This window comes from Carcharhinus amblyrhynchos, chromosome 18 (assembly GCF_965287045.1).
Source record: "Carcharhinus amblyrhynchos chromosome 18, sCarAmb.v2.hapA, whole genome shotgun sequence".
NCBI lineage: Eukaryota > Metazoa > Chordata > Chondrichthyes > Carcharhiniformes > Carcharhinidae > Carcharhinus > Carcharhinus amblyrhynchos.
Window position 1 is genome coordinate 41,001,059 of NC_137341.1, and position 24,324 is coordinate 41,025,382.

Consider the following 24,324-nt stretch of genomic DNA (forward strand, 5'->3'; position numbering starts at 1 on the left):
TTGAGTTATGATGTCAGTACACTTAATTTTTGATTAAGATGTAAATCAAGAGAAATGGAATGCCTTTGTTATGGAGGTAAGCAAGTTTCAGCAACCCAGTCCCTCAAGATTTTAATGACTCAAATACTGAGCCACCCTGACATATAATCCTATCATAATTTCTACAAATTGCATATATTTAAATTGTTTGCTTTAATTTCCTCTTTACACATTAGTTTCACCAGCGGTAAATTAAGCCATTGGCTTATCATTAGACGCTGTCCACTTAGGGCTGTTCCCACATTCAACAAATGCCAGAGTTATCCAAGGGCATTAGTTTTTGCCTTCAGTCTGCCAGCCCCATTTTAATGGGCTATCGCCTCCAAAGTGGACCAGGCCTCCTGCACTATATCTGGCAGCTGGTGATCAGATTCCACCAGTCACCCAAAATCTGTGTTCCCAATGTTGACATCACTTTTGCAAGACAACAACATCAAAGAGATCATATGTATACTGAGCATCAAGCTGAGTAAAGAGGGAGATGGGGAACTGCATTTCTCCACTGAATAGAAATTTAGCAAAAAAAAAGTCATAATTGAACCGAGTTAACAAAGAACAACACAGCATTGGAAACAGGCCCTTCGGCCAAACGAGTCCACGCTGCCATTTTAACATTGAGTGCCCTCTACCCATGACCTTTGTCTACACCTATTGAGGGAAGACCAATTTAGGGACAATTTGTTACACCAATCAGCCTAAAAGCACGTTTTTTGGGATGTGGGAGGAAACCAGAGCACCCAGAGAAAACCCACGGAATCACAGGGAGAATGTGCAAACTCCCGCAGACACCGGCCCAAATCCATGTATCTGCACAGCAAACAGTGATAGTCACCGAGCTGTCACGTTGCTTGTCAGATGGTCCAGTTTAAGCGTACACCAACAACGTGAAGCACTAGGCAACTCTCGAAGCAACATCCAACAGCAGCCATCACACGACCCACCGTGTGTATGCCCCTTGTTGGTCAACAAGGCGGACTGAATCAGCTGTTGATTTATCTCTTACTCAGATTTTTTTCTCCCCACTCATTATTAGGATTACACAGGCAAGATCAGCATATTGCCCTGCAAAGGTAGTGTTGGACCATCTTCCTGAACCATTGCAGTCCATGTGTAATTCCTGTTGTTATTTTGGAAATGTTTCATGGTAGGGGTTGGAGGAGGAGGAGGCCAGTTATAGACATAAATGAATGACTATTATAGTGTAAAGTTCTTGATCATTTGATTGAAAACTATCGCCATAACTATTTTAATGTACTGCTTATGTTTTATTGTTTTCGCAAACTTATAAAACTGTCATTGTTCGATTCAGAAATAACCTGACTTAACCATGATATCCAGAAGTGCACATACCTTGTAAGCTTTTGCAGTTTAGATGAGGATTCTGGAACAAACATTGGAATGGTTCTCTTATGCCTACAGAAAAAGCAAACCTCTGAATAAATTGCTGATGATGTTTCATTAAAAAAAATTCTGTGCTATAAAGATGTGGCCAAAAGTTGTAAAAGCAATCTGTAGAAGATTAAAAGACGTTTTGGCAGTGAGTACTACAAACCATCCATTGTACAATTAATTACAACCAATTAGAAGAAATTTGCAAATTTCTTCTTGCAATCCATCAAAGAAAACAAACAGCTGAATGCACGGACAATAGCAAGGATTTTGGGTTTTGACAACATCTACCAATTCTGTTGGAGGCCCAGTGCACCAGAGCTAACTGTTCTACCTGCCAGTTTCAATCCGGCTATGACACTGACTGATACACTGACAGCGCTCCGAAAGCTTGTAGCTTATACTACCAAATAAACCTGTTGGACTTCAACCTGGTGTTGTCAGATTTCTTACTGTACTGACAGTTATTGCCTAGGTACAATTCTATTGATTCAGACCAGAATAAATGTGTCCTGTTTCATCAGCCTCCTCTCAATCCTAATCATCAGTCCCATCAAGTGGCCCTGCTCACTATTAACTCGCTCATGGGTGCTAAGTAAGGTTCTGACAGAACTTCACTCCAAACCTCATTTTGAAATTAATTCAACACATTTCCTCATTGGGTCTAACAAGCTTTCAAAATTATTCTAATACTAGACTTACCTTCCAGGAGTTATGGGTACGTGAACACTTCCATAACCACGGATCACATCATTTCCAAACAAATCAGCACCATACACACTTATAACAATTTGTGGCCCTTTAGAGAAGGACAAACAGTGGTATTCAGTATACATGCTTGAAATGAAAAGGGCATTCTAATTTCATGAAATGTGCAAGTTATATTTTTGTGGTTATCAACTGAAAGATTTAAAAATTGAGTTAGTTTAAAATATTTCCTGAAGAGACAAACTTACAGCCAAATGGGTTGGTGCTTTTGAATGTGATCTCCATAGGAAAGTTCCACACAAAGCACTGGTTACAGTCCCTGTTTTTAGATGTTATCTGGGATATCCCTTCCTCTAGACCCTAAAAGAAGAAAAACGCAAAAATAATAAAATAGCCACTGCAATTACAATGAGTAAGTCTTTTTTCTTGCAGATAGTCTTCCATTCCACATGTCTTACGCAACTGCTGACATTCCATAACTGACTACTAAGCCTTGATGCCTTCTCCTGGAAGCACAACTGAATTTGGGAACTGCTGCTGAGGTGGTCTTGCATCCTGCCTCTATTATTTTGTTGAACTCCAACTCCACAGCCATCTGTACTAAGGGAACAGAATTTTGTTATAACAAAGGGAGAGTATTGGAGATTATTAAGTTGCAAACTGGATAGCTAAGCCTTGCTTCATTATGTGCAGTGTTTACTGGTTCTCTGCTGCCCTCAAATGTGAGAGAGCAAGAATACAATAACAATGAGCATTATCTACTGCACTTTATATTACAAAATTATTTCCAATGAATGAAATCTATTTCATTTTTCCCATAATTGCAATGGTGAAGCACATAATTTTAAAAAGCATACATACACAACTCAGAAATGTGAGATGGTGCATTGAAGAGGTCAATCAAGCCAGAGGATTCAGAAATAAAGTGACAGACCTTGGAGTGAATGTTCACAGAACCCTGAAGTTAGCAGGACAGATTGGTTTGGATGGTTACGGCACATGCAATTGTTTCATTTATCAGCTGAAGCATAGCGTGTAAGAGCAGGGAATTTGCGCTGGAATTTAATGAACCATATTTGCCGCAACTTGAGTACTGTTTGCACCTCATTAATGCAAATATATCCTTTCAGTAGAGAGCATAGACAAGATTTCCGATCCTGCTGACAGGAAAATTGCAGGATCTGAGGAAAGATTGGATAGGCCAGTGTTGCTTTCCTTAGAACCAGGGAGGCTAGGGAGAGATTTGATTGAGGTATACAAAATTCTGAGGGGCCTGGTTAGTTTGTTAAATAGGCCCTTCCTATCCAGAGATGAGTGACTAAGGAGTATAGATTTATTTGATGGAAAAATATGAGGGGAGTTGAAATATTTTGTGGGGGAACTCTGCTTGAAAGGATAGAGGCAGAAACCCTCAACTCATTTAAAAGGTTTCTGAATGTGCACCTCAAGTGCCATAAGCCCGAATGCTGGAAAGTGCGATTAGACTGGGTGGGATTGAACTAGGTGACTTGCTTTTTGGCTGGTGCGAACACATTGGGTGGGATTTTCCAGCTGCGCTTGCTCCAAGACTGGTAAATCCCACCCGAGGACAACGGACCTTTGCATCATCCGTGTCTCACCCACTATGACTGCCATGGCGAGAGCGATGAGAAAATCCCATCCAATAGGTCAAGTGGTCTCTATGTGCTGTAAATGTTCTATGATTATACAAGGTATTGAATTAACAGCAAGATCTTATTTTTGATTTATTATTGTCACATGTATTCAGATAGTGAAAAGTATTGTTTCTTGTGCACTATACAAACAACATACTGTTCATAGAGAAGGAAAAGAGAGAGTGCAGAATGTAGTGTTACAGACATAAGTAGGGTGTAGAGAAAGAGCAACTTACTTAATGCAAGGTAAGTCCATTCAAAAGTCTGACTGCTGCAGGGAAGAAGCTATTCTCGAGTTGGTTGGTACGTGACCTCAGACTGTTATACGTTTTTCCCGAAGGAAGAAGGTGGAAAAGAGAATGTCCGGGGTGCGTGGGGTAGTTAATTACGCTGGCTGCTTTGCCGAGGCAGCGAGAAGTGTAGACAGAGTCAGTGGATGGGAGGCTGGTTTGCGATTTCAATTTTCAAACTTAGCTGGTCTAACCATAGAAAATCTGAATAAGGACACAAGAAAAAGGAACAGCCATTTGCCAAATGGTCCTTCAAGCCCACCACTGAGTAAGAGCATGACGGATCTAATCTTGACCTGAATTCTATTTTCCTGCATCTTCTCCATAACATTGGACTCCAATGTAGTTTAATTTCTTCCGCTCACTGAAATAGCGCTGAACAAAGAACTGAATTGTCATAGCCTGTATTTGTGGAAATTAATACAGAATTATACAGCGGAATGGAGCTTTAATTACTCCATACACATGTTCATCTATAGAAACCTTGTTTCTTAATTGCCTTCTTGGAACTAAAGGTTAGAAGTACTTAACAGTTGTCATAGCTCAGCTTATGTCTTCGTGTTCTTTTACATTTAAAGTTCCTCAGGAAGTTGTTAAATATGGGAAAAATGTGCAATAACTTACCAGGTTACAAGACTATGGAACTACTTATTGCATCCATGAGTGACCTTTAGTAATGCATACGAATAATCATTTGATAATGGTCATAATTGTTAGTTCTTTTAATTATTCATATTTAAAAGAGACTCTGGGAATAATCACATCAGATAAAAGATAATTAAATGTTTATTTCTCAGCCTATTTTAAAGGAAAAAATGATAAGCAATGTTAAGGACAAAAGGCTTCAGAGATGGAAATCCACATGATGGATTTAACAATATACAAAAATTATCCCTGTAGACTTACATACACAAACATAGTGAATGGCTGTTCATCTCCATTACCATGGCTTGCAGAAAAGTTTACAATACAGAGTATTACTGCAATTTGTTTTACGGATTTGCAAGATTTGATCCATGACATTTAGCAATGGGAATCCTGACGTTCAACCAGTACCAACAGGAAATTTTTTTATTGCTCTATATTCCCCTGAGAAATATGACTGAGTATGGTGTATTTTAACAGATGTGGAAATCATTTATGAATTCAAAATATCATGAGAGCATGAGATATAAATTGATGTTCCAAAAATTATTTTTATCATGTTAATTTTTATCATGCATTCTACGTCCATTTTGAGCAAGAGGTCAGAAAGAGTACGCCCTCCATCCTGGAAGTCTTGGATGAACCTGTATCTGAGGTCACCATTGCAGATGTCAGCAGTTTTCTGAAACATCAACAGCCGCAGACAAGCACCCAGGTCCTGTGTGGATCAACCTCTCTTTACAACAATCTGAGGTCTCTATCTGCTTTCAGAAGATAATTATCATCTTGTTACCAAAGAAAAGCCAAGTATCGTGCCTTAATGACTATTGTCCAGTGGCTCTGACATCCATCATTATGAAGTGCTTCGAAAGGTTAGTCTTGGCACGAATCAGTTCTATCTTCCCAGATTGCCTGGGTCCACTACAGTTTGCCTATGGCTGCAACAGGTCCACAGCAGATGCCATCTCCCTGACCCTGCACTCAACCGGAACACCTATGTAACAAAGACAGTAATGTCAGACTCCTATTTATTAACCACAGCTCTCACCATTATTCCTCAAAACTCAGCTCCAATCTCCATGGTCTGGGACTCGGCTCCTCCCTCTGCGACTGGATCCTGAACTTCCTAACCCACAGACCACAATCAGGAAGGATAGGCAACAACACCACCTCCACGATCATCCTCAACACTGGTACCCCACAAGGCTGTGTTTTCAGCCCCCTTTCCTTCTTACATACATAAGAACATAAGAAATAGGAGCAGGAGTAGGCCATCTAGCCCTTCGAGCCTGCCCCGCCATTCAATAAGATCATGGCTGATCTGTCGTGGCTCAGTTCCACTTTCCCGCCCTCTCCCCATAACCCTCAATCCCTTCTCTTATCAAAAACCCATCAACCCGCTTCTTAAAAATATTTAGCGAGGCAGCCTCCACCACTTCAACGGGCAGAGAATTCCAGAGATTCACCACCCTTTGAGTGAAGAAGTTCCTCCTCAACTCCGTTCTAAACCGCCTCCCCTTTATCTTGAGGCTGTGCCCCCTAGTCCTACTGTCTTTTTTGAGCGGGAAGAGTCTCTCCACCTCTATCCTATCCATCCCATTCATCATCTTATACCTATGACTGTGGCCAAATTCCCCTCCAATTCGATTTTCAAATTTGCTGACGACACCACCGCATTATACGGAGGGGATAGCTTGATCTTGGGATTGGACATAGCTGGGCACAACACTGAGGGCTGAAGGGCCTGTACTGTGCTGTAATGTTCTATGTTTCTATGTAGTGGGTTGAGTCTCAAACAATGACAAGACAGAGTACAGGAATGAGATAATCTGGTGAACTGATGCAACAACAATTATCTCCCCCTCCATGTCAACAAAACTAAGGAAACTGTCATCGACTTCAGGAAGCATAGTGGAGAACATGCCCCTGTCTACATCAACGGTGACAAGGTAGAAATGATCGAGAGCTGGTGTCTAGATCACCAAAAACCTGTCCTAGTCTCCCCATGTTGACTATAGTTAAAGTTCACCAACACCTCTACTTTCTCAGAAGACTAAGGAAATTTGGCCTGTCAGCTATGACCCACCAACTTTCACATATGCACCATAGAAGGCATTCTTTCTGGTTGTATCACAGCTTGGTATGGCTCCTGCTCTGCCCAAACAAAAGGTTGTGAATGTAGCCCAATCCATCATGCAAACCAGCCTCCCATCCATTGACTCTGTCTACACTTCGTGCTGCCTCAGCAAAACAGCTAGCATAATTAAGGACCCCATGCACTCTGCACATTCTCGTTTCCACCTTCTCCCATCAAGGAAACTGTACAAAAGTCTGAGGTCACATACCAACCAACTCAAGAACAGCCTCTTCCCTGCTGCCATCAGACGTTAGGTCCTGCCTTGCATTAACTGATTTTTCTCTACACCCTAGCTATGACTGTAACACTACATTCTGCACTCTCTCATTTCCTTCTCCATGAACAGTATGCTTTGTATAGTACGCAAGAAACAATACTTTTCACTATACCCCAATACATGTGACAATAATAAATCAAATCAAATTGTTTAGCAGACGGAAAAACAATTTTTCAATGGTGAAACTTCCAAGGGGCTTGCACGTTTAAAATTATTGAGCTGTTCTCTGGTCTGTGCAAAGCTGGCTGATGTTATCTTGGACTGCTGTTGGGACATTATCAATGGAGGTGGTTGGGTAGGTAGGATGGAGATAAATCATTTCTGAATGCTGTTGAATGACATTTGTTTAAAAGAACATACATGTTGGATAAGGATGGCAGTGTTAGATGCATTATCCTGTAGGATCCATACTTTTTGCTCACACATCTAGAATGGCCACCTCAGTCAGTTACTGGAAGATGGATAATAATTATGAAGCAGCACTCAGGCAAGAATTAACATGCTCAGAAGTATTAATAGTACTTGGAACTTGCATTTTTAAAGTCTATTGCTGCCTAACCACAGAGGCTATAATTCCACCCATAAGAACATAAGAACATAAGAAATAGGAGCAGGAGTAGGCCATCTGGCCCTTCGAGCCTGCCCCGCCATTCAATAAGATCATGGCTGATCTGTCGTGGCTCAGTTCCACTTTCCCGCCCTCTCCCCATAACCCTTAATCCCCTCTCTTATCAAAAACCCATCAACCCGCTTCTTAAAAATATTTAGCGAGGCAGCCTCCACCACTTCAACGGGCAGAGAATTCCAGAGATTCACCACCCTTTGAGTGAAGAAGTTCCTCCTCAACTCCGTTCTGAACTGCCCCCCCTTTATCTTGAGGCTGTGCCCCCTAGTCCTACTGTCTTTTTTGAGCGGGAAGAGTCTTTCCACCTCTATCCTATCCATCCCATTCATCATCTTATACGTCTCAATGAGATCTCCCCTCATTCTTCTAAACTCTAACGAGTACAAGCCTAGTTTATTCAGCCTCTCCTCATAGCTCAACCCCCTCAACTCCGGAATCAGCCTAGTAAACCTCCTCTGCACTCCCTCCAAGGCCAAAATATCCTTGCGCAGGTGCGGCGCCCAAAACTGCACACAGTACTCCAGCTGCGGCCTCACCAATGCCCTATACAGCTGCAGCAAGACCTCCCTACTTTTATATTCAATCCCCCTCGCTATGAAGGCCAGCATCCCATTCGCCTTCCTGACCACCTGCTGCACCTGCAGGCTGGGTTTTTGCGACTCATGCACAAGGACCCCGAGGTCCCTCTGCACTGTCGCCTGCTGCAGTTTTTCGCCACGTAAGTAATAGTCCTTCCTACCATTCTTCCTACCAAAGTGGACCACCTCACACTTGCCAACATTAAATTCCATTTGCCATTTCCTGGCCCATTCGCCCAGCCTATCTAGATCCTTCTGCAGACTCTCCACACCCTCCGCACAATTTGCCTTTCCCCCAATCTTGGTGTCATCAGCAAATTTCGACACCCTACACAAAGAACCATTACTATTTTCAGTTACAAGGTGAATCAGAGAGTCTATTCATAGTACTACAAAGCAGTTTAGTTTCATACCGACATTAAGCTTATGTAAATAAACACAGCCTAAATGCAGAATCTGGTTTGATTTGATATTACACTGGAGGAGTTGCAGATAGACAACAGCAACGGAACATTATAATGCCCATTATTTTATAGACCTCTATAGTGCTCTGTTGTAGCATTATAGAGGTCTATAAAATAATGAGGGGCGTAGATGAGCTAGATAATCGACATCTTTTCCCAAAGTAGGGGAGAATAAAACTGGAAGGCATAGGTTTATGGTGAGAGGGAACAGATACAGAAATGTCCAGAGGGGCAATTTTTTCATACAGAGGGTGGTGAGTGGAACAAGCTGCCAGAGGTAGTAGTAGAAGCAGGTACAATTTTGTCTTTTAAAAAGCATTTAGATAGTTACATGGGTACAATGGGTATAGAGGGATATGGGCCAAATGCAGGCAATTGGGTTTGGCTTAGGGGGTTTTAAAAAAAGGGTGGCATGGACAAGTTGGGCCAAAGGGCATATTTCCATGCTGTAAACTTCTTCTATGACCTATGTCAGACTCCTATTTATTGGCTACAGCTCAGCCTTCAATACGATTATTACCATGAAACTCATCTCCAAACTCCGTGGCCTGGGTCTAGACATCTCCCTCTGCGACTGGATCATGAACTTCCTAACTCACAGACCACAGTCAGTAAGGATAGGCAACAACACTTCCTCCATGATAATCCTCAACACAGTTTCCAACAAGGCTGTGTTCTCAGCCCCCTACAATACTCCTTATATACCTATGACTGTGCAGCCAAATTCCCTTCCAATTCGATTTTCAAGTTTGTTGATGATAGCACCATAATGGGTCAGATTTCAAACAATGATGACACAGAGTACAGGAATGAGATAGAGAATCTTGTGAATTGGTGTGGCAACAATAATCTCTCCCTCAATGTCAACAGAACGAAGAAGATTGTCATTGACTTCAGGAAGCGTAAAGGCTCATGTCCCTGTCTACATTAACGGGGACGAAGTAGAAAGGGTCACGAGCTTCAAGTTTCTAGATGTCCAGGTCACCAACAACCTGTCCTGTTCCCCCCATGCTGACACGATAGTTAAGCAAGCCCACCAACATCTCTAATCTAGCAGAAAACTAAGGAAATTTGGCATGTCAGCTACGACTCTCATCAACTTTTACAGGTGCACCGTAGAAAGCATTCTGTCTGGTTGTATCACAGCTTGGTATGGCTCCTGTTCTGCCCAAAACTGCAAGAAACTACAAAAAGGTTGCGAGTGTAACCCAATCCATCACGCAAACCAGCCTTCCATCCATTGACTCTGTCTACACTTCCCGATGCCTCAGCAAAGCAGCCAGCATAATTAAGGATCCCACGCACCCCAGACATTCTCTCATCCATCTTCTTCAGGAAAAAGATACAAAAGTCTGAGATCACATACCAACCAACTCAAGAACAGCTTCTTCCCTGCTGCAGTCAGACTTTTGAGGAGACTTACCTTGCATTAAGTTGATCTTTCTCTACACCCTAGCTATGACTGTAACACTACATTCTGCACTCTCTCATTTCCTTCTCTACGAACGATATGTTTTGTCTGTATAGCGCGCAAGAAACAATAGTTTTCACTGTATGTTAATACATGTGACAATAATAAATCAAAGAAAGAAGGTTAACGTCCAACAGGCTTATTTGGTAGCACAAGCTTTCGGAGCACTGCCCCTTCATCATGGGAGTGCAGAATTCGTTTCACAAACAGGGCAGATATAGACACAGACTCAATTACAAGATAATGGTTGGAATGCGAGTCTTAACAGATAATCATGTCTTTACAGGTGCAGACAATATGAATGGAGAGAGAGTTAAGCACAGGTTAAAGGGGTGCAAATTTTCTCAAGCCAGGACAGTTGGTGAGATTTTGCAAGCCCAGACAAGTCGTGGGGGGTTATGGATAATGTGACATAAACTGAAAATCCTGGTTGAGGTCGCCCTCATGTGTGCGGAACCTGGCTATCAGTTTCTGCTCAGCAATTTTGCGTTGTCATGTATCTTGAAGGCCGCCTTGGAGAACGCTATCCGTGGGTATCCTCATGATGTTCCACTTCTCCGGCTTCCACCCTAAGCACATTAAAGCAGCCATCCCCTCAGGACAAGCTCTCCGTACACACAGGATCTGCTCAGATGAGGAGGAATGCAATAGACACCTACAGACACTGAAAGAAGCCCTCATAAGAACAGGATATGATGCTCGACTCAATAATCAACAGTTCCGCTACGCCACAGTGAAAAACCGCACTGAACTCCTCAGAAGACAAACATGGGACAGAGTACCCTTTATCACCCAGTACTTACCCAGAGCGGAGAAGCTACGATATCTTCTTTGGAGACTTCAACATGTCATTAACGAAGACGAGGATCTCGCCAAGGCCATCCCCACACCTCCACTACTTGCCTTCAAACAACTGCGCAACTTCAAACAGACCACCGTTTGCAGCAAACTACCCAGCCTTCAGGAGAACAGTGACCATGACATCACACAACCCTTCCACAACAAGGATGTGTCGGATCATCAACATGGATGCCATCATCTCACATGAGAACACCACCCACTAGATACACGGTACATACTCTTGTGACTCGGCCAATGTCGTCTACCTGATACACTGCAGGAAAGGATGTCCCGAGGCACAGTACATTGGTGAGACCATGCAGATGGTACAGCAACGGTTCCCTTCCTGTTGGATAACATTTAAGTAGTCAAGGGCATTCAGCCTCTGATCTTTGGGTAAGCGTTCTCCAACGTGGCCTTCAAGACACATGCCAACAAAGAATCGCTCAGCAAAGACTGGTAGCCAAGTTCTGATCATGAGGACGGTCTCAACTGGGATCTTGGGTTCTTGCCTGGACTTGCAAAATGTCACGAACTGTCCTGGCTTGAGATAATTCGCACCTCTTTAACCTGTGCTTAACCCTCCACTCGCATTGTCTGCGCCTGTAAAGACTTGATTACCTGTTAAGACTTGCATTCCAACTGTTATCTTGTAAGTGAGTCTGTGTCTACATATACCCTGTTTGTGAACCCTATCCTCCCCGCACCTGATGTAGGGGCAACACTCCGAAAGCTTGGGCTACCAAATAAACCTGTTGGACTTTAACTTAGTATTGTAAGACTTCTTACTGTGCCTACACAAGTCCAACGCCGGCATCTCCACAAGATGGGTATAGAGGGTGAAGGACTAGCTTAGTGGTTTTAAAAAAAAGGAGGCATGGACAAGTTGGGTCAAAGGGCCTGTTTCCACGCTGTAAACCTCTGACTCTAAAATATGATACCGGTCACAAGGTCAGATGACCAAAAGCTTGGTTGGAGAAGTAAATTTTAACGAGTGATTAAAAGAGGAAGGTGGAAAGATGTAGGGAAGGTTTTCCAGAGATTAGGCCCTAGGCAAGTGAAGGTGTGGCTTCCTTGGAACGATTAAAATTGAGGATGCTCAGAGTCTAGCTTTAGAAAGACACAGATATTTCAGAGGGTTCTAGAGATTACAATTTTTTTTGGGGTGTTGGGAGGGGCAGTGAGGCCATGGAGGGATTTGAACATGAGGATGAGAATTTAAAAATCAAAACGTTGCTTCAGTGGCTGCTAGCCAACGTAGGTCAGTGAGCACTGAAGTGATCAGTGAACATTCTATATCTCAGTCACCTCAGTTTTGGAGATAAAGAATCAGCTTGAGTGAAGATGAGAAATAATAAAGGTAAGAAGGCTCTTGTGAAATGGTTTATAGGCCCCTTAACAGTAATCATTTGTAGGATGTAGTATACTGGAAGAAATCATGGGAGTTTGTGATTTCAATCCACATATAGGTTGGATGAGTCAGATTGGTAAAGGTGGCCTAGATGTTTTAAAATGCTTTTGTGACAGTTGCTTAGAGCAGCACATTCTAGATCTAGCCAGAGAGCAGGCTATACTAGATCTGGTCACGTGCAATGAGACAGGATTAATGAACATTCTCATAGTGAAAGCAGTGTTCATAACATGGTTGAATTTCACATTCAGTTGGAGAGACAGAAGATTGGCTCTAAGACTAAATTTAAGTTAGAGCAATTATGAGGGCATGAAGATGGCTGATTAAGGGAAATGGGAAATGAGGTTAAGGAATAGATCAATAGGGATGCAATGGCATACTTCTGAGAAGATCTCTCAGACTGATCAGAAAATATACATTTCAGTGAGAAAGAAAGACTCTTGGGGAAGGACACACCATCCGTGGATAACTAAAGTATCAAATGGAAGTAAAAAACATATGATTCCACAAAGATGAGTGGCAGGTCAGAAGATTGAGCAGAATATAGAGAACAGCAAAAAATGCCAAACAGATTAATAAGGAAGGAGACAAAACTGGCAACAAATGTTAAGAGAAATAGCAAGAGTCTTTTTAGGAAAAGAGCAAGCGAATGTTGCTCCTAGGGTGAGAGTCTGGGAAATTAATAATGGCAAATGAATTGAACAGATATTTTGCATCTATCTTTACCTGAAGAGGATACTGATAATATTCCAGAAATAACTGAATCAGGAGGTGAAAGCACAAACTTAAAAATAATTACAGTTACCAGAAAAAGGGTACAACAAAATTAGAACGAAAAGCCAACACTTCACTTACAGTTTTAAAAGTGGCTGCTGAGATAGTAGATACATTGGTTTGAAGTTTCCAAAATTCCCTAGATTTTGGAAAGATCCCATCAGATTGGAAAATACCAAATATGACCTCTCTATTCATTGAAGGAGGGAGAGAAAACAGGAAACTACAGGCCAGTTGGCCTAACATTTGTCATAGGGCAACTGCTAGAATCCATTATTAAAGAACAAAGAACAACACAGCACGGGAAACAGGCCCTTTGGCCCAACGAGTCCGCGCCGCCATCTTAACAAAGCATTTAAGGAGGTTTTAGCAGGTGCGGTCAAATGGATGATGGCCTGGTTGGCTAATTAGGCCAAACATAAAATTGGACACTTTAATATACAACTAAACTGCTTCTACAAGTAAGGCCTGATTGACTGCAGATGAGGTTACCACATGTCAAAAGCCAATGCGTACCAGAGCTGTCTCGCATATGAAACAGAGGTACTTGACCTTAATAATGGGGAAGTCATTATTACCTGAAACCACTCCTCTTGCATATTGAATAGAAAGACTCAAACTTAACAATGGAAGAGTCGTTATGGCCTGAAATGCATCAGGAGGTACTCAGTCCGAAGAATAGAAAAAACACATTGATTGTGTATTCCCTAATTTCAGTCAGACTCCCTGCTATTAACCATGCCCGAAAGGAGATTTGTATAACTAAAATGACCTGGTGTAACCTCACAGAGTGCTGTTAACCCCACCCTGCCAATCTATTGGCTGAAAGCCAGAGAACATTACAGAAAGGCTTGAAGAAGGGGGCTGGATAGTTTGTGTGGACAATGGTCTGTTTGAGGTTGTGCAGCTGTTTGAAGGCAAGTAGGGGGTGGTCCTGGCGAGACGTTCGTCTTCATCGGTGACGAAGATGAAGACGAACGTCGAGAGGATGCTGAGTTAATCTGTCGATGTGAGCTCAATGAATTGAATCCAACAGCAATTGACTGGTATCTATTTCTCAGGCAATTAGCCCAGTTTGAGGAAAGGTTAACTTAATTTATTTTGCAAGAATTGTTTCTTTAATCTGTGAGTATTTTTAATAAATAAAAGTTCAAACCATAGTCCTTTGTCTCAAAGTAACAGCATTTGGGTAAACACATTTTGAGCAATAACCTGGTTGAGTATTTGTATAGAGTATTTCACAAACAACATTTGGTTAGAAGTGACTCAAGATTGCTCTGAAATTGAACCCACCAGCCTTGTATTTGCAAACATCCAGCCTGAGCCCATAATTAAATGGGCAATAGCCCCATGTGAAGGCCAGGATATAAGCGGGTGAATGAAAATAGAGGCAACTGGCTAGTAATTAAGCCATTAATCAGGCATTTTAAAGTGAGATGAACAACCACAGACTTTGAAACTATGTCAGTTAATGGTGAACACACGTTTCTGGCATTCTGCAGACTTAGGAGGGATTGATACGGCAGGTCAGTGAAAGCCGAACTGCAACCCCAGTCACAAATTTTAGAGAGAGAAAATAGAGAAAATGATAGTGCCCAGAATGGGAAAAGGTATTAAAAGAAATACCTAAACAATGAGTGGCTCAAGTACTGCAGTAAACCAATATAAGGTCCAGGACCCGTGGGCAAAAGTGTTGGGAAAAGGAGCGTAGAGAACGAGGCAAGCGCCCTTCCAAGCTGAGCAAGGCCACAGCCAAAGCAAGGTGCATGGAGCAGCTACAAGAGAAAGATTAAGAGAATATTAAATTAAAACTGGAGTTAGATGAGATGAAGCAGGAGGTGAAGAAACAAAAGAATAAAGCAATAGAACAGGAGCAGAGGAACCAAGTGAATTTATTGTACATGAGCCAGTTCCAGGCTCAGTGTAAAAGGGCTTACCAAAAGACACAACATGTAATCTGTGATCTTAACAAAGCCCAAAAAGCTGGCCGAGTTATCCGAAAAATGCAAACATTTACAAGGTGCACTCAAAGCCCTGCCCCAAGGAGGCAAGAAAATAAAGCCCAGGCTGCAGAATATTCTAAATGCCAGCATGAGATGGCTAATTAAAGTCCCAGTTTTTAAGCACAAAGAGAATGACATGGAAATTGGGACAATAGAGTCAGAAGGGGAAAACGATTCAGGGGTGGCCTGGGGGGAAATGAAGGAATAGGCTCACAGAGACGTAGAGCATGGCGGTAACTGGAGACCCGTACCTCCATTCCCAGGGAATCAGAGCCCTCTGCATGCCATGCGCTTTCCCTAACTCGATGAACCATCTGACGACAAGCCATCAGGATGGCCAAAATAATGAAAATCCAATCACACAACCTTCTCCACAGTAACACAATTGACAGATTAGCAAAACAGATCCTCAAATTTGAGCTCTCTGATGACCCTGATATGTTCTTTGAGAATACCCGCCAGAAAAGTTTTACATAGGCTCGATGATACGGAGGAATCTGCCGGAATTGAAATTTTCACGTGTCTTTTTATCCTCTTCGGTGGCATGTATTACTAAAATTCTGGTCCAATACGTGAGATTTTGTTCCCCCTAACGTTGCTCTGGTCATATTCACAAAAGACCCCAGTGAAGTGAGTCCACAGGCAGGCGACTGGCGAACGTGGTGTTCCTCTTTCTTTTGCCGGCATTTGGTTAACACCCCATGGTCCATCCTGCCTTACCCAATCTCCAGGACATAGGGCAAGGGCATGACAGCAACAATCGACTACAACAGAGAAGATCCAATGCAGAGCTTAAACAAATGCCGGCATTTGCATTTGCAGGGCACAGACATGACTGTGGCCACATGACAGGGGAGGTAGTTGTGGAAGGCCTGACTAAAACCCCAAAAACATTACAGCTTTCCAAAACAAACAGAGGGTGAGGTTGCAAAAGTGATCACCAGCCTACTACAACAGGGAGTCTTACTCCCAGTAACTTCAACAAACAATTCACTGATTTGGCCTGTTAGAAAACCAAGCAGTTCTAAGAGGCCAACAATCAACTAAAGGGAACTTAATAAAACAAGCCCACTAACAGCACCAACAGTAGCAAACAGCTCTGCAACTATGAGAGGCAAGCCCCATCGACAAAATATTTCACTGTTCTAGATATCAGTAATGGATTTTGGTCCATCCCTTTAAACCAGCAGTGTCAGTACAAATTTGCCTTCACGTTCCAAGGGCAACAGTACACATGGACCTGCTTGCTCCAAAGATTTCACAAATCCCTGTGCATTTTTCACCAAAGGTTGGCCAAAGGGCTAGAGTGTTTTTGACAACCGGAATGCCTGATTCAATATGTAAGCAATCTCCTCCTACAGACAGACATCCAGGAGGAACATTTCAAATTGCAAGGTGAATTACTGACCCTCCTTAAAACACTTGAATTAAAACTCAATCCCATAAAAGGCCCAGATCATGGATCCCCAAGTCACATACTTAGGGACTTTAGTGAGCCACAGTAAACACAAGATTGAAAGGAAGTTAATACAGACAATAGTCCAATCACCCCACCCAAAGATGTGAGCTCGCTATGCCCCTTTCTAGGATAGGTGGGCTATTGTAGGCCTACATTGACGATTTTGCCACCAAAGCCTCCCCATTATCAGAACCCTTAAAAAAACGCCCTGTGGAATTGGATGGAGCAGCACACATAGGCTGTTTTCAAATTTAAACAAGCCATGGTGAAGGCTGAAGCATGACAGGTCCCAGATCCACAACTATGATGAGGCAAGCTCCACAGACAAAATATTTCGCTGTTCTAGATATCTGTAACAGATTCCTCCAGGTGCTCCTGTTTCCTCCCACAGTCCAAAGATGTGCAGGTTAGGTCGATTATCCAAGCTAAATTGATCCTAGTGTCAGGGGTATTAGTGTGGTGAATATGTGGGGTTACGGGGATAGGGCCTGGATAGGATTGTGGTGGTGCAGACTCGATGGGCTGAATAGCCTCCCTCTGCACTGCAGGGATTCTAGAATTCTATAATTCCCCTATGCATTAGAAGTTGCCAGCACGGGCACAACACTTGTGGCCATTCTTCTCCAAGAACGTCACAGGAGACTCTGGCCAGTGACCTACGCCTCATGGCTCCTACTTCTGGGTTTCTCAGTGTGCAAGAGACACCTAGCATTTTTCTGGTCTACATCATTAGACTCAATCCCTTTACCATGTTAACAGAACACACCCACATACAACTCCTATTGGACAGAAAAATGACACAGTTAGCCAGAACCACATAATACAGTGGACCCTGATGCTTCACCCAAACTGCCCACCTTTTAGCAGACAACCTGAATTATGGTGGAGAGTCCCAAGAGTGCCAAATAGTGTCAATAAATGATCCCAAGGGACCATTTGTGCCAAAACATAAGGAGGGAGGACCCAAAGAAGGCAGAATTAAAATTTTTGTAGATGGTTCCTCTATGGTGAAGGATGGAAACTGAAAAAAAGGGTATGGGATTTATGTGGACTAGAGCCATAGTAGAGCTAGCTTTAAAGCTGCCAAGCAAAATGAGTACCCAGTCTGCTGAGTTAGCAGCAGAAGCCTACGTAGTTAGTTATCCCAGTGAGTTCCCCCACCCACGGACACACATTCAGACAGCATGTCTGTAACAGCCTGGCAGACTTTCTGCCACTGTGGGAAGTGAGAGGATTTGTCTTGCCAGAGAGAAAATCTCTACCATCTGCACCCCTGCTAAAACACATCTTCTAGACAGCCAAGGCCATGAGTATGGTATTGCTAAAGTTAGGGCTCACCATAGAATCTATCCAGATGGAAACATAGGGGCCGACAATTTAACCAAGCAGGATGCCAGAAAAGTACCACCATGGCAAACCCCATTCTGGAACAGCCAGACACCGCTACCGACAGTCAGGCCAAGATCAAAGATCCTGTGCAAGCACAGAGCAGCGACAGGGAATTAAAACAAATACTAGAAGAAACATACCCCACCTCTTACAATCGGAGAAAGGACAAATTACAGTTAAAAGACAGACTTGTCTTTAAGGAGGGACGATACATGGTGCTAACGCGGGACCGCAAATAATTTACCAATAGCATGATGTCCAAGGCTTTCAGGGAATAGGAACCACTATAGAGAAAATTAAGGAACTGTGTTGGTGGCTAGAAATGGCTGTGGATATAAAATATTGTGTCAAAAATTGTATCACCTGTGCACAAAAGTACCCAGACAGATATACACACAAGGCACACTCAGTGAGTGGAGGGTCCTTGGACGAATTTGCAGATTGATTATAACAGCCCTTTACCACCTTGCAATGGGGGCATAAATACATCCTGGTCATAGTCAACGTACTTAGTAAATGAGTAAAGGCATTCTCTATCCATACCGACACAGCCAAAATCACAGCAGATATTCTAATGCGACAGGTATCCACTCGATGGGGGCTCCCACAAAGCACTGAATTAGTTCAAGAGATCCATTTCACCACCTAAGTAATACATTAAGTCATGACCCTACTTGGAATAAACCAAAAAGTTTCACATTGCATTCCATTTCCAATCAAGTGAAAAGAATGAAAAGAGAGATGAGGTACATTAGAATGATCTGTTGGGGTGTACTGTGCCTTGTGTCCTGCGCTTTGCCTCATGAGGCAAACCATGTGTACCCAGTGTATATAAATCCTTGTTTTCTTGGTGTCTTTGGTGAATGGCTCCCAGCGATGAATCCAGATATTAAGCATGGAGACGATGCACAACTAACGGTCTCCACGCGTATATTGAAGACTCTTTTGTACATAACTGTAACAATTCATTTTGTATGAATTCACTAAAATACAGTATGAACCCATTTTTATTTTTATAATATTTTGAGAGTTGTGTTTCCATTTTGTTTTGACTTTTGCAATATTTAAGTTGTGGATGAAGTTTAAATGCAATGTTTTTACAGTCCCTAATTAAGAATGTTTGTATAGTGAAAAGGATTAGGGGTTTAGGCTGGCTGTCAGAGGCTCGCTCAGATGCTTGCCTGTGAAAGGAATTTGACTTGAGCTGTGTGGTCCTATTTGCTGAGGCTCAAAGGATCATGAGGAGGGGCAGTGATCAAATAGACAACGACCTCAGCAATTAGGCCCAGCATAAAATTGGACACTCTAAATTAATACACAGCTAAACTGCTGCTAAGCTACCACAGGATACTCAGAAAATCATTATGATCAGGCAGAGTCAACATGAGTTTGTGAAAGGGAAATCTGTTTATCTAATTTATTAAAGTTCTTTGAGGAAGTAATGAGCAATGTGGATAAAGGGGAACCTGTAGATGTGGTACACCTGGAATTTAAATAGCATTTAATTAGGGACCACATCAAAGGTTACTACAAAATATAAAAGAGAAAATGGTTTACGGGGTAACATGTTAGCATATCTAAAGTTTTGTTAACTAACGGGAATCAGAGATTAGGGATACATGTGGAGTGCCACATGGATCAGTGCTGGGGCTGCAACTATTTATAACCTATATCAATTATTTGGTTGAAGGAACCAAACATTTGGTAGCTAGATTTGCTTATGATGCCAGGGTATGTAGGTAAATGAGTTGTCAGGAGAAAATAAGAGTTTGCAAAGGGATACAGATAGTTAAATAAGTCAGCAGAAAAAGATGGCAGGTAGAGTAATGCAGTAAAATGTTCACTTTGACAGGAAGAATAGAAAAGCAGTTTATGATTTTGATGGAGAGAGATTGCAGAACTTAATGGTATAGAGAGATCTTGGTGTCCTGGTACATTGATCACAAAGTTAGTATGCAGATACAGCAAGTGATTGGGGAGCAAATGGAATTTGGTGTTTTTGCAAGGGGAATGGGATATAAAAGTAGTGAAGTTTACTGCAGCTGTACAGGGCCTTGGTGGGACCACATCTGGAATATTGTCTAAGGACGTTTGGTTAGCTTATTTGCAAAAAAAATCCTATTGCATTAGAAGTAGTACAGAGAAGGTTCACTCTACTTATTCCTGGGATGGAAGGCTTATTCTATTTAATTCTATTTTGTTTAAACCCGTTATAGTTTAAAAGAATGAGAGGTGGTCTTACTAAAGCATTCAAGATGTTGAGGAGACACACAGTTCAAGAATGGTTTACCATTTAAGATGGAGATGAGTATAACTTTTTCTTGTAAACACTCATTTGGATGTGAAATTCTCTGCCCCAAATAGCAATAGAGACGTAGTAATTGAATTTACCCAAGGCAGAGTTAGACAGATTTTTGATAAACAAGGGAGCGGTAGGTTGAGGAATGGAATCAGTGCCAAGGGTGGAGCTTGGAACTTGGACTGAAAACAATGAATGGCTTCAGCCTTCCCAACATTTAATTAGAGAAAGTTTCTGTGCACCTGGGACTGAAAGGTCAGATATGTTTGCTAATTTGCCAATAGTGGAGGAGCCTAGAGAGGTGGTAGTGAACTGGGTGTCTTCAATGTACAGGTGTAAATTAATGCTGCTCTTCCACATGATGTCATCGAGACCTGGCATATAGATGAACAATAGGAGGGGGTCACCAGAACTAATGTGCAGGAAAGAAAAAATGCCATTGCAAGCGATATTTCGGTTATGAGCAGACAAAAATATGGAACCACGTGAGAGCATTCCCACCCAGCAGAGTGAAAATGAAGGGGCATTGAAAAAGAATGGTGTGGACAACCATGTCAAAAGCTGCAGATATGTAGGGAAGGCTAAGGAGGAAAAGATGATCTTTTTGCCAGTCACAAAGGGTGTAATTTGTGACTTTGATAAGAGTTGTTTCAGTACTGTGGCAGGATGGGAACTGATTGGAGAGATTCAAACATGGAGCTCCAGGAAACGGTGGGATGTATTTGGGAAGTGTCAACACATTCAAAGACTTTGGAGGAAAGGGATGTTGGTGCTGGGGTGTTAGTTCACAAGGATATTGACATCAAGGAAGTTATGCTTGAGGGTTGGTCTTTTGGGAGGGATGATTGCAGCAGATTGAAAGGAGAGGGGACAAACCTAACAAGAGAGAATTGTTAACAGGTAATGTGAGAACCAGGAAGTGAAGTTGGGTGGTCAGCAGTTCAATGGGAATAGGATTCAGGGAGCAGGGGGTGACTTTCACAGACAAGTTCAGAGAAGGCTTTGGGGGAGATAGGCAAGAACTCAACCAAAGACTCAAGTTAGGGCAGACGAGAGGACATCTTGCCAGGTGGGCAAATGGAAGGGAAGTATATGGTAGAGTCAGATGGTCTTAACCTTAGCGACAAATAAATCCATGAGCTTCTCACGCGCTACTGGAGGTGAGGATGGAGGAGACGGGACAGGAGTTTAGGAAGATGATTTACAGCACCAAAAAGAAGCCAGGTGTTATCTTTGCATTACAAGATGATCAGTTTTAGCAATCAAGATTTTAAGGAGTTCAGCTAGATCTGGCGATAGAAGTCGTATAATAGCTACTTTCAAGTCTGCAGCAGTTGGGCATAAAGGAGCAGGGAAAGGGGCCATATTAGGGAGGACAGGCATGGGGAGAGAGAATAATGGCTTCATCAGGGACTGGAGCAGCAAAGTTGCAGGAAGTGCAGTTAAGCAAATCAATAGCTGCAAAAATAGCGGGGTGAACAGACAGCCAAAGATCCAGACAGTTGAGATATTGGAAGTCGTAAGTAAATAAGGGTTAGTTTTTTTTTTAACCCCCATGGATTGATACAGGCTGGATCCTGGAACAGTGATGTGGATGGGGATTGATACCCAAGTGACCAGGGATAGCCTTAGCTGTAATGGACATAGCGGGACTAGTGTGATGATGTGAAGTGAAATGGTGAGGCCATGGCTGTGAATATGGCTTAAGGAGTTTACATGGACTGAGAGATTTATGCTGGGCAAAATGGCAATGAACTCCAAGAAGAGAGAACACTATCAGCTGAGATGGAGTTTGCAATCACAAAGATAAGAAGTCATTTGGTGCAGAAACTGAGGGAAGAAAGCAGTGAAAATAAATAGGTGGGAAAATTTTAATTTCAGGATTGAGGCAAAATGGGAACAAAACTAGTAAGGAAGAGTATTCCAATTCTGCACTTTCCATAATAAGCTTCCAGTGGAGGAAGCTTTGCATCAGGAGCAAATGGTCAAATTGCCTTTAAGAAGCTACACACTAGTGCAAACAGACTGTAAGAATGCACAACAGCAATTTCCTGGTCAAACTGTCATGATGTGTAAGGTAATGAAGTTCAGAATGATTATATGCACACAGCTAAAGGCAGCAGGAGAAAAAGCAGGAGAAAGATTAAAATTCAAATTTTGCCCTCACTAAATAAGACTGGTAGAACAATTATTCTAGATATATTCTAGAAGATTAAAAGCATTTAGTCAAATGAGTCTAGGAAGCACAAATGACTGGAGGAAAAACTAATTTTCAAATAAGTTAAAACATTTATCAACAAGTGAAGTGTAACATAGGCACAACCCCATTAATTTATTACAATTCCTTTATTTGGTGAATGATGAGTATTTATAAATAAAATCACTTATCTGTAAAATTCAAGTTTGCTTACAAAGCAACCAGCTGAATGTGAAATTTTTGTTTAAGACTAATACAAAGATTAATTCAACAATTACTTTTTCAGCAAGTCTAAACTAAACTAGCACTCATTTTATTTTTTGCAAAACGTTTCTAGGTTATTTTCTTTTGCCTCTGAAAAGATTGCTAATTTTAAAAAGCAGCAGATAATTTTTTCACTGACTGTTTAATGATGATACCAATTAATAAGAATCATTTACTGAGAGACAGAAAGAAAGGGCACCAATTCCATTCAACATAACACTTGGTATTACCATTGTTCTCTTCAAAATCTCCCGTGTGTGTGAGGCAATCACTGAATTGTTAATTTAGAAAAAAGATTTCACAATGCAGCATCTGGCAAGAGGCGATTTGGGCTTAAAGATGAAAATACAACATGCGGACGAAAGAGAATACAAGAATTCTTCCAACCCAATTCCAATTTTCATTTGCAAAATTACATTTTATCTTTTTCCCGCAGGTCTCATTTATATGTAAATAAGGTTCTAAGGAAATGTTGGTGAACTCACCAAAAGGAAAGAATGGCATAAATCTTGCTATAACTGATTTAGCTCAAAATACTCTCCCAGTACAACCCAAGTTTCAAAGGTTCAAAATCTATAATACTACAGCTGTTTCTCTCAGACAAAACAGATGCATAATAAAAATTCTACATACTGATTATTGCACTTCACTGGAAGTGACAGCGCTGCACAGTGTAGATTTATGGCCTTTCCAAATGTTAATTTGTCCACATTGCATCAAGCTACCTCATTAGTAAAACTACATAACAAGTCTGGTCATTGTAAATGTCAGGAAGGTGTCCCAAACTGTTCCAAATATTAGAAAACAGCATTTCCAAAATTCATTTTATATTAAAGTACATTTGTACATGTGATGTACAGGAAGTGTTGAAAAGCTGCTTTACAAAAACAAAAGCACATTACTTTGCACTCATTAGTTTATTTAAATCCATCAACAAAGTTAAAGGAACAGAAAAAGTGAACTCAGGATTTTGACAGTACAAAATAATTCTAAGTAATTTATTTAGTTTAATATGACTGACAAACACAACATAAACATTGAGAAGTGCATTGGGCTGTAGTAACACAAACGTGTGCAGTTACGTCACCATTGAAGTGACATTTCATTTGGATTTATGATTTTAATTAGCTACAGTAAATGCAAATTTAATGCCCCAAAGCAGCTGCAATTCCACAATGACTCCGTACCAAGGGAATAGGATTCAAATTGTCACATTGGAAAAACACAGAATGCAGACAGCCATTGCAATAAGCTTGCAATCATTTATTTATTATTGCAGGAGGAATATTTGAAATTGTGCTAATCTGAACAAATTCAGTTTAATACTCACAGTTGTTGGAGCCCAGTCATGTCCGTATACGTAGGAATATTTACAATACAGCTCGTCAAACTCTGGAAACTGGAAAACGA

The 24,324-nt window shown here is 41.7% G+C and overlaps 1 protein-coding gene across 3 annotated transcripts in view; it reads right to left on the bottom strand.

Annotated features, from left to right (window-relative positions):
• The window catches only part of b9d1 (B9 protein domain 1), a 91,476-nt gene that overhangs the window by 61,386 nt on the left and 5,766 nt on the right, over window positions 1–24,324 (bottom strand). For all 3 annotated transcript variants that reach the window (XM_080206887.1, XM_080206888.1, XM_080206886.1), the window contains exons 2-5: window positions 24,245–24,313; window positions 2,385–2,496; window positions 2,131–2,227; window positions 1,390–1,452 (exon numbers count right to left, since the gene is read on the bottom strand). In XM_080206887.1, the coding sequence (XP_080063013.1) occupies window positions 1,390–1,452; window positions 2,131–2,227; window positions 2,385–2,496; window positions 24,245–24,313 (341 nt within the window). The remainder of the gene's footprint in view (window positions 1–1,389; window positions 1,453–2,130; window positions 2,228–2,384; window positions 2,497–24,244; window positions 24,314–24,324) is intronic.